Here is an 11,492-nt window from a genome sequence, read left to right as displayed (position 1 = left end):
CATTCAGTGGGGTTTTTGTTCAGCTTTCACATGAGTCTGTATCACTGTGCTCACTGACAGCACAGAAATACCAGCCGCTGTCTTTTGGCTCCAGGTCCTTCACTGTAAATGTCCCATCATGAACCTCAGTCTTTGTGGCTGAGTATTTCTCTTTGCTGAATTTTCCAAAGTCGTGATCGTATTTTTTGGCTGTTGTTGTGAACACAATCAGTTCCATATTTTCTCCTGGCAGCTGTCTGTACCAGTACATCTGGATATAGAGCATCCCTTGGTATGGCTGCAGTCCATTGTTGCATTATTACCCCGTTGTTCCCACAGCATGGGAGTTTGTGTGACATCCTTGGCATCAGTTAGACCTGTGTGTTTATAAATGTTTGGTTAATAATGACATTTTTTTAAAAGTACAATGTTAAACCATATACACCTTATGTAAATGAAATCTTAGTCTAATCCACCTTTCATCCAAAGAAGAAAAGTCAAACAGCTGAGCTGACCATGCTTGATGAGGTCCATGTTGTTGGAGATGCATGAATTAATGGCAGTATGCATTTACATTGACATATAGAGTTTCAGGTGGGCGTGTCGCTGCTTTGTGCCATGCTGTGTGATCCTGAATCAAAGAGAAGTTGTGAGCATTTGTGGTGCTTGACATCCCCCTACAGTTCACGAGCTTCTGTTTATATTCCTGACTGTTAAATTCTTCAGAGGACAAGACATCTAGCATGGTGGCAGGAAACACAATTATGTGTGTGACTTTAACAATTGATCAAAATTAATTCCCTGCTTCTTCCAACGATTATAACAACGCTTAAGGTTTAATCTAAGCCAGCAACATGTCTTCAAATGGGGTCAAATCTGTCTTGAAACTCTCAAAACCTTAAGGCTAGATTTAGTTGCATACTGGCTGCAGGTGTTCAGATATTAATCTGCCTCAGAGACATTAGGTAAGGTTTTGTATTGACTTTAGTGGAGCTGTAATACTATACTGAGCCCAATGCACATGTTTCTGTCAGTCACTGAAACATTAGAAATGGTCAGGTTTGAATGTTGTTTGACATTTCCATCAGAGCTGATTTTCACTTTCACATTATCTGCGTGGTTTGGATATTCCACGTTTAGGTATCCCATGAACTTTAGAGCTTTGTGTTCATCTTGTTTGTACCAGAGAATGCAATCAACAGTTGACACATCGTGTGAACAGTGGATCTCACTGGAAACTGATTGACCGACTTTCTTAATGATGGAAGGAGGTGTTTGCAGGACATGGTAGGTGCTAGAAACTCCTGTGGGGTGAGCAGAGTGAAAAGTACAGATCACTATCATAGTGGACAGTACCTCCAATGAAGCTAGAGCTGAAGAGAGTTTGATCAGACCAGCTGTGATCATCATCCTGTTCAGAGGAACCTAAACTGAAATGTGTGTGTGGTGAGAGGTTGAAAAGCTTCATACGATTCTGATGTGTAGTTGTACTTGAGGTCCCCCTACAGTACAGGGAATAATTGCAACACTTGTGCCAACCATTCAGTGGGGTTTTTGTTCAGCTTTCACATGAGTCTGTATCACTGTGCTCACTGACAGCACAGAAATACCAGCCGCTGTCTTTTGGCTCCAGGTCCTTCACTGTAAATGTCCCATCATGAACCTCAGTCTTTGTGGCTGAGTATTTCTCTTTGCTGAATTTTCCAAAGTCGTGATCGTATTTTTTGGCTGTTGTTGTGAACACAATCAGTTCCATATTTTCTCCTGGCAGCTGTCTGTACCAGTACATCTGGAAATAGGTAGCACCCTTGGTATGGCTGCAGTCCATTGTTGCATTATTACCCCGTTGTTCCCACAGCATGAGAGTTTGTGTGACATCCTTGGCATCAATTAGACCTGTGTGTGTAGAACAGTTTGGTTAATAATGCAGATGTTTAAGTATAAAGCCTTTAATTATGATTATTTGTTTCTGCCATCTCTAAAATAAGAAACAGCATAAATGAGATTTTACTCAACTCACCTTTGATCCAAAGCAGAAATATCAAAAAGCTGAGGTGACCATATACAAAAATGTCCATGTTGTAGACGATAGGAACACATGAATAAATGACAGTTTGAATTTATGTTGATATCAAGAGTTTCAGGTGGGAGTGTCACTGCTTTGTGGGGAGCTCTTTGATCTGTGGTATCTCAACGTCAGTTGTATTTGTGGTCCTTGACATCCCCCTACAGTTCATTATGTGAGATTTTTGTACAGGTGTTGAGTGTGGCTGTATCCTGTGTTCACAGACAGCACTGAAATGCAAGCCTTGATCTACCTGGCACCAAATTCTTCACTATCAGTGTCCCACTGTGAGCATCACGCTTGATGGATGAGAATTTTTACTCTGAAGTCTGATTTCAAAGTCATTGTTCAGAGCTTGCAGTAGTAAACCATTTGTTTCATTAGTTCTCCAGGCAGCTGTCAGTGACTTTTTTCTGAGGCTGGTTTAGTTGCAGACTGGCAGCAGGTGTTTAGATATTAATCTGTGTCATAGACATTGGGAGAGGTTTTTGTATTGACTTCAGTTGGATCTGTAGTACTGTGCTGACTAGCAGCACAGAAATACACAGCACTGTCAGTCACTGAAACATTAGAAATGGTCAGGTTTGAATGTTTTTTGCCATTTCCATAAAGCTGATTTTTCCTTTCACATCATCCTCGGGGATTGGGGAGTTTACATTTAGGTATCCGAGGAACTTTAGGAGCTCTGTGTTTGTCTTGTTTATACCAGAGAATCCGTTAAAAATGACACGTTGTGTGAACAGTGGATCTCACTGGAAACAGATTGACCAACTTTCTTAATGATGGAAGGAGGTGTTTGCAGGACATTGTAGGTGCTAGAAACTCCTGTTGGGAATAAAATAACACATGATTATTTTAGAAATGAAATTACCAGCTGTGTGGAGTGATTTCTCATGATTAGTATACTCACCTACTTCCCATGAGCTGAAAGAAATAATAGAATGAAGACTGTGGAATCATGTTGAATACCATTCCTTCTGTCCTGTGGAAGTTCATCACAGTTAAATGATGACAGATATGAAACCAAAGCTTTGACTTTATCAGTATGGCTATAGTGAGATACTGTGGCTTTGGGCTATGCAAAATGTTTGCTACCTTATTTATTTGCTGACATTTGTCTCCCCCTGGGGGTGTAAAATCATTCATCTTTCCCCTGTGTCCCCTTTGTTTGTAGTCACTTCAGCATCGATATTCCTTTTACTCATGTGAGATCAGACCACAATCATTTAAATCTGTATCTAAAGTTATCTTTCTATATTTTACTGAATCATTTAGTTTTGTATCCACTGACTGACTTGCATTTATCAACTAGTAAAAATGAGTTTGTGTAAACTATTCTTGATGCACGATTCATACGTGCAGAGGGATAATAGATGCCACTTTGTGATGAAAATGAATGTCTGTCTTATACAGATGTTGCACATTGGTCCCTGAAACGCAGAACAAAAATACAGTATCAGCTGATAAGAGGTCCCACCACAGTGCATACAGAATTCCTCATGGACTACCAGTTCTCTAGATCAAGACAGATTTGATAACATTCAAAACGCGGATTACCTGACAGAAATGTTTCCAGCTTCAGAAAGGAAGTTTTTTTCAACTTGTTTGAAGTGCATAGAGAGCATTGCTAAAGCAAATTACTGTGTATTTAAAATATCATATTTAATTGAACATGAATTTAACAAACTCAAACTTGAAAGGAAGGGTAGCTGCAGGTGCTCAGGATCCCCAGCACTTTGTTGTTCTGTCAGGCAAATAAGGGAATAGGTTTTTGTACTGACTTTACAGTGAACTGCAGCACTGTGGCGTTTGGCAGCACAGAAATACACTGCACTGTCACTGAACTTTAGATTATAGATGGTGAGGGCTGACTTTTTACGGCCATCTCCGTCAAAGCTGATATTTCCACTCGGATTGCTTTCTTTATTCACGAACTGCAGGTTGACATATCCCAGGATCTCCAAAGTTTGGTGTTGGTCTTGCTTGTACCAAAGAATGACCTCATAATCTTTAATGCTGTGTGAACATTTGATTTCACTTTGAACAGATTCACCAATTCTCCTAATGATGGAAGGAGGTGTTTGGGAGAGACTTTTGTGTCAGATGCACCTGTGGAAAAACAGGTGTTTAAATACAGGAATCATTATGTTATAATCATTGTATTGTTATAATTATTGTTGTTTTCCCTACCTGTAATTTCTGGGAAGTGCAGAAAACAAAATATAGTGACCACAATGATCATTTTAAACGATTTATCTCTGCTTTCCTTTCAGTATAGTCGGTTCATCAGCTTTGGATGAGAATAGATCGCGGTTACCAGATGATGCACATGGGAGGTGTCAGCAGGTTTCTACTTCATTTCTTAAACTAGCAGTGGAAAACACTGTTGTCATTCGACAATCTGTGGGCGTGAAGATTTAATTTATTGAGGTCTGTCTCCACCTACTGGAGTGAGGGTACTGTAAATGGAGCACAAGCCATGTGGCGTTAGATTCTGGCACTCAGCCTTCTATAGAAACTGACTCGGTGTGCTGCTGATTATTAATTCAACACATGTATTCCTTTTGTTTCTTTTCAGTGGGACTGTATCTAAAACGGTAAACATTATAACTGGTGAACACAATTAATTTTATAACGATGAATTGATGTGGTTTTAGCTGATCGTTGCATCTTTGCCCTGTGTTTTCCCCTAGATTATGGAGTCTCTGTGACAGACCTGTGAGTTTAACACAAACGTTTACTACATGCGATATATATTTGACACAGTTTTCCATTGAAACACTCTGAAAACCCCTGGAACTCTTACATTATTGGGAAAAATATGAATATGTTCATCAGATTATGAATGACCTGAAGTCCACTTGAAAATGAAGAATAATCAGAGGACTACCTGTTTGATGAAAACAGTATCCATGTCCTATTGGCTGCAGGTGAGACTGTCACTATAGTTTAGAATTGATCCCACAAACACATATTTTGTGTGTGTGTACAGTGGGATGCAAAAGTCTGGGTAACCTTGTTAATAGTCATTATTTTCCTGTTCGTTGGTTGTTACAATAAAAAATGTCAGTTAAATATATCATATAGGAGACACACACAGTGATATTTGAGAAGTGAAATGAAGTTTATTGGATTTACAGAAAGTGTGCAATAATTGTTTAAACAAAATCAGGCAGGTGCATAAATTTGGGCACCACAAAAAAAGAAATGAAATCAATATTTAGTAGATCGCCTTTTGCAGAAATTACAGCCTCTAAATGCTTCCTGTAGGTTCCAATGAGAGTCTGGATTGTGGTTGAAGGTATTTTGGACCATTCCTCTTTACAAAACATCTCTAGTTCATTCAGGTTTGATGGCTTCCGAGCATGGACAGCTCTCTTTAACTCACACCACAGGTTTTCAATAATATTCAGGTCTGGGGACTGAGATGGCCGTTCCAGAACGTTGTACTTGTTCCTCTGCATGAATGCCTTAGTGGATTTTGAGCAGTGTTTCGGGTCGTTGTCTTGTTGAAAGATCCAGCCCCGGCGCAGCTTCAGCTTTGTCACTGATTCCTGGACATTGGTCTCCAGAATCTGCTGATACTGAGTGGAATCCATGTGTCCCTCAACTTTGACAAGATTCCCAGTCCCTGCACTGGCCACACAGCCCCACAGCATGATGGAACCACCACCATATTTTACTGTAGGTAGCAGGTGTTTTTCTTGGAATGCTGTGTTCTTTTTCCTCCATGCATAACGCCCCTTGTTATGCCCAAATAACTCAATTTTAGTTTCATCAGTCCACAGCACCTTATTCCAGAATGAAGCTGGCTTGTCCAAATGTGCTTTAGCAAACCTCAAGCGGCTCTGTTTGTGCTGTGGGCGGAGAAAAGGCTTCCTCTGCATCACTCTCGCATACAGCATCTCCTTGTGTAAAGTGCGCCGAATGGTTGAACGATGCACAGTGACTCCATCTGCTGCAAGATGATGTTGTAGGTCTTTGGTGCTGGTCTGTGGGTTGACTCTGACTGTTCTCACCATTCGTCGCTTCTGTCTATCCGAGATTTTTCTTGGTCTGCCACTTCGAGCCTTAACTTGAACTGAGCCTGTGGTCTTCCATTTTCTCAATATGTTCCTAACTGTGGAAACAGACAGCTTAAATCTCTGAGACAGCTTTCTGTATCCTTCCCCTAAACCATGATGGTGAACAATCTTTGTCTTCAGGTCATTTGAGAGTTGTTTTGAGACCCCCATGTTGCTACTCTTCAGAGAAAATTAAAAGAGGAGGGAAACTTACAATTGACCCCCTTAAATACTCTTTCTCATTATTGGATTCACCTGTGTATGTAGGTCAGGGGTCACTGAGCTTACCAAGCCAATTTGAGTTCCAATAATTAGTTGTAAAGCTTTTGGAATCAATAAAATGACAACAGTGCCCAAATTTATGCACCTGCCTGATTTTGTTTAAACAATTATTGCATGCTTTCTGTAAATCCAATCAACTTCATTTCACTTCTCAAATATCACTGTGTGTGTCTCCTATATGATATATTTAACTGACATTTTTTTATTGTAACAACCAACGAAAATAATGACTATCAACAAGGTTGCTCAAACTGTATGTGCATATGTGTGTATATATACATACTTTCTAATTGTGGATGGGATTGTAAATGTCATTTAGGGTCCCCCTTAAGTCTGTAAATGGCTTAGCCAAGACTTCAACTGTTGCAGCTGGCACTGCAGATGTTCAAGGCCAAGTGTGAAACACCGGGAATGAGAATCAGCGCCTCCAAGTGCAAGACCTGCAAAATGGTGATGTACCCACAGAGGGTCAGAGTCACTACCCCAGGTGGAGAGTCTTGTTCACAAGTGAGGGGAGGGAGGAGCATGAGGCTGACAGACAGGTTGAAGCGCCGACTGCAGTGATGTGGACACTGTACTGATCTGTTGTGGTGAAGAGAGAGCTCTGTGATCCTGTTGTCTGTGGTGTCACCATTCACACGATGAATCAACGTTCAGTTGTGAGTATTTGTGGTCCTTGACATCCCCCTACAGTTCATGATCTGGAGTTTTTGTAAAGGTGTTGAGTGTGGCTGTATCACTGTGCTCACTGACAGCACAGAAACATCATTTGTTTCATTAGTTCTCCAGGCAGCTGTCTGTACCAGTACATCTGGTAATAGCTACTGCCCTTGATATGGCTGCAGTGTATAGTTGCATCTTCATTCTCTTTTTTCCATAACATGGAAATCTGGTTGGCATCACTTCCACAGGTTTGACCTGTATGTAATGATAAAAGTTATAATTTCAAATATTGTTCATTTCTACTTGTACAGCATTAAAGATTTTTAGTAATCCAGAATTTCCTGGAACAAAATAACTGTAAGTTGAAATAAATTGTTTCAAAACATTAAGAAGTTTGAGTTGAATTGGTACGATGAATCCACGTTCAGTTGTGAGTATTTGTGGTCCTTGACATCCCCCTACAGTTCATGATCTGAGGTTTTTGTACGAGTGTTGAGTGTGGCTGTATCACTGTGCATACTAACAGCACAGAAATACAAGCCTTGATCTCCTGGCACCAAATTCTTCACTATCAGTGTCCCACTGTGAGCGTCAGTCTTGGTGGCTGAGAATTTTTCATCCCTGAAGTCTGGTTCAAAGTCAGGTTGGGAGTTTGCAGTAGTAAAAACCATTTGTTTCATTAGTTCTCCAGGCAGCTGTCTGTACCAGTACATTTGGAAATAGCTACTGCCATAGGTATGACTGCATTCTATAGATACATTATCACCCTGGTTTTTCCAGAGTATGGAGGTCTGCTTGACTTCCCCCCCATCAGTTAGACCTGTGTGTAACAATAGAAGCGATCATGATCAGTTGTTCATTTCTACTAAGCATTACATATTTTTTGTTATCCTAAATCTCTTAAAACAAAATGACAGACGATTAAAATAAATTGTTTAAAAACATGAAATGGTTTAAGTTGAATTTGTATTATAAAGTTTATTGGGAATTACCTGATACCCACAGCAATAAGAATAAAAATATGAGGCGACGTCGTTTGCTCATGATGAAGATGTCCACGTTCTGTTTGGCATGACCTGTTTGAGACAGTTGTATGAAGAGTTGGAGGCGGGAGTGTTGCTCAATGAAATTGTCACTCCGGATGTAGATGCAAGCATATGTGATGCTGCTGGTCTGCCTACAGGTCATGATTTCCATTAACAACAACATATGATGACTGAGGAAGCTGGATTTTAGAACATGTTGTATTTTTTTGATTGTTTTTTATTTTTTTATTTTCTCTGGCTGACAATTCTTGACAAGGAAACTGGTCCAGCTTGATTATAGGAATTGCATGTCAGTGTTCTGTCAGTGAACATAATTAATTTGTTGCTGCTTTCACCAATTAAAGAAATCTTAAGGATTTAATTGAGCTTCAAATGTGACTTCAAAGGGGATCAAACTTGTTCAATTAGTCAGTCTCTTTTTTTCAAAGTCTAGATTTAGTTGCAGACTGGCAGCAGGTGTTCAGATATGAATCTGTCAGAGAGATTAGAAGAGGTTTTTGTATTGACTTCAGTGGAATCTGTATTTATGTGCTGACTAGCAGCACAGAAATACACAGCACTGTCAGTCACAGAAACATTAGAAATGGCCAGGTTTCTGCTGTCACAAAGTTGTGGAAGTGCATGAATCTCAAAGAGCTGTTATCCTATACTGTTTTAGTTTTTTGCAGAAAAAACAAGTAATGCAAAAGGTCCTGAAATACTGAACGCTCTAGATGGGACCTTAGTCAAAGTCACCTCTCATCCATAGCAGAAGCATCAAACAATAGAGGTGAACGTGTTTGATAATGTCTGTGTTGTAGTAGTCTTTGAAACACGAATAAATGACAGTATGAATTTATATTGCTATGAAGGGTTGCAGGTGGTTGTGTCACTGCTCTGTGTGGAGCTCTGTCATCTTGTTATCTGTGGTGTCACCTTTCACACGATGAATCCACGTTCAGTTGTGAGTATTTGTGGTCCTTGACATCCCCCTACAGTTTATGATCTGGAGTTTTTGTACGAGTGTTGAGTGTGGCTGTATCACTGTGCATACTGACAGCACAGAAATACAAGCCTTGATCTCCTGGCACCAAATTCTTCACTATCAGTGTCCCACTGTGAGCGTCAGTCTTGGTGGTTGAGAATTTTTCATCCCTGAAGTCTGGTTCAAAGTCAGGTTGGGAGTTTGCAGTAGTAAAAACCATTTGTTTCATTAGTTCTCCAGGCAGCTGTCTGTACCAGTACATTTGGAAATAGCTACTGCCATAGGTATGACTGCATTCTATAGATACATTATCACCCTGGTTTTTCCAGAGCATGGAGGTCTGCTTGACTTCCCCCCCATCAGTTAGACCTGTGTGTAACAATAGAAGCGATCATGATCAGTTGTTCATTTCTACTAAGCATTACATATTTTTTGTTATCCTAAATCTCTTAAAACAAAATGACAGACGATTAAAATAAATTGTTTAAAAACATGAAATGGTTTAAGTTGAATTTGTATTATAAAGTTTATTGGGAATTACCTGATACCCACAGCAATAAGAATAAAAATATGAGGCGACGTCGTTTGCTCATGATGAAGATGTCCACGTTCTGTTTGGCATGACCTGTTTGAGACAGTTGTATGAAGAGTTGGAGGCGGGAGTGTTGCTCAATGAAATTGTCACTCCGGATGTAGATGCAAGCATATGTGATGCTGCTGGTCTGCCTACAGGTCATGATTTCCATTAACAACAACATATGATGACTGAGGAAGCTGGATTTTAGAACATGTTGTATTTTTTTGATTGTTTTTTATTTTTTTATTTTCTCTGGCTGACAATTCTTGACAAGGAAACTGGTCCAGCTTGATTATAGGAATTGCATGTCAGTGTTCTGTCAGTGAACATAATTAATTTGTTGCTGCTTTCACCAATTAAAGGAAATCTTAAGGATTTAATTGAGCTTCAAATGTGACTTCAAAGGGGATCAAATTTCATCGGTTAGTCTGTCATTTTTTTCAATGTCTGGATTTGGTTGCAGACTGGCAGCAGGTGTTCAGATATGAATCTGTCAGAGACATTAGGAGAGGTTTTTGTATTGACTTCAGTGGAATCTGTAGTACTGTGCTGACTAGCAGCACAGAAATACACGGCACTGTCAGTCACTGAAACATCAGAAATGGCCAGGTTTGAATATTTTTGGCCATCTCCATCAAAGCTGATTTTCCCTTTGACATCATCCTCAATGTTTGGAAATTCCAGCAGTTGGCACGAGTGTTGCAATTATTCCCTGTACTGTAGGGGGACCTCAAGTACAACTACAGATCAGAGGATCATATGAAGGTCTTCAGCTTCCCAACTACCATCTCACACACACTAACAGAGACTCTGGTCTCTTAAGTTTAAGATCTCCAGAACACAATAAAATAAAAATGTTCTTCACTGGAAGTTTTGATCTTTACTACTCACTTACAGTCAAACTACTGAATGCATGCTTATTATTCCATCTTCATTCAAAGGAAGCTTGATAGTTTTTAACCTGCACAGATTTAAAAAGCTGCCATGTGAGGGAATGAGGTATGTTCTTTTCACGTCTCTAAATCTCCTGCAAAAATATGAAGGAGGCCTCATGAGGACAAATGTTCAGCAACAAAGAGTGACATTCAAACTGGATCTCTGGCAGTGGAGAAGGTGCTGGACGAAGAGAACAGTGCATTTCTGTGCTGCAAGTCAACACAGTCAAACAAGTGATTTAGACACTTGAAATAATCCTGCACTGCTGGTGTCAGGAAGCAGTGATAATCTCACGCACAGGGAACTTTAGACTCATTATTTTTAATGCCACTTAGAGACTGTGGCTGCTTTTCAGCTTTACTATTACTGTATAGTTGTTAAGATATACTACTACTAGTGTTGCAACTGTAACTGAAAAGACGGTCTCTTAAGCAAATAGTTAGTACGAAGTTAAAATGTATCAACATTAATAAACAATGAATGGAATTGAATTATTGGCTTGGATATCTGCAGGTTACACCGAAACCAGTTGCACAGTTGTGCTTGAATGAAGATGGTTACCGTCTTAAAGCAGGCTTGTATTTCTCTGCGGTGCGTCATGGGCCGCAGTGCCATAACTAACTGCAATAATGTTCAAAGAAATCTGTGTAAGTCAAAAAACATAAATCCATGGACTAAACGATTATTTTTTTTATCATAAAGCTGCATATATGAACCTTCCACATACATGACCACATGAAAAACCATTCATAGAAAATTATAAACTCACATTCGCAGGGTGATTAAGTCATTCAGTAGATACAAACAAAATGAATCAGTGAAATAAAGAAAGACAGATTTAGTTAGTTTTAAATGACTGGTTACTGATATGATATGACACACACACACACACACACACACACACACACACACACAC

The 11,492-nt window shown here is 39.7% G+C and overlaps 2 gene segments (V, D, J or C); both read right to left on the bottom strand.

Annotated features, from left to right (window-relative positions):
- Positions 1 to 7,453: 7,453 nt before the first annotated feature.
- Positions 7,454 to 8,337, bottom strand: LOC121811989. The segment is given in 2 exon segments: positions 7,454 to 7,873; positions 8,046 to 8,337. Coding segments are annotated over 2 exon segments (579 nt in total).
- Positions 8,338 to 8,691: 354 nt separating this feature from the next.
- On the bottom strand, positions 8,692 to 10,054 carry LOC121811974. The segment is given in 2 exon segments: positions 8,692 to 9,432; positions 9,605 to 10,054. Coding segments are annotated over 2 exon segments (579 nt in total).
- Between the last annotated feature and the right edge of the window lie 1,438 nt (positions 10,055 to 11,492).

The sequence above is a fragment of the Haplochromis burtoni genome, unplaced genomic scaffold (genome assembly GCF_018398535.1).
Source record: "Haplochromis burtoni strain Fernald_Lab_line unplaced genomic scaffold, NCSU_Asbu1 Contig_393, whole genome shotgun sequence".
Classification (NCBI taxonomy): domain Eukaryota; kingdom Metazoa; phylum Chordata; class Actinopteri; order Cichliformes; family Cichlidae; genus Haplochromis; species Haplochromis burtoni.
This window is presented reverse-complemented; position numbering and strand designations above follow the sequence as displayed.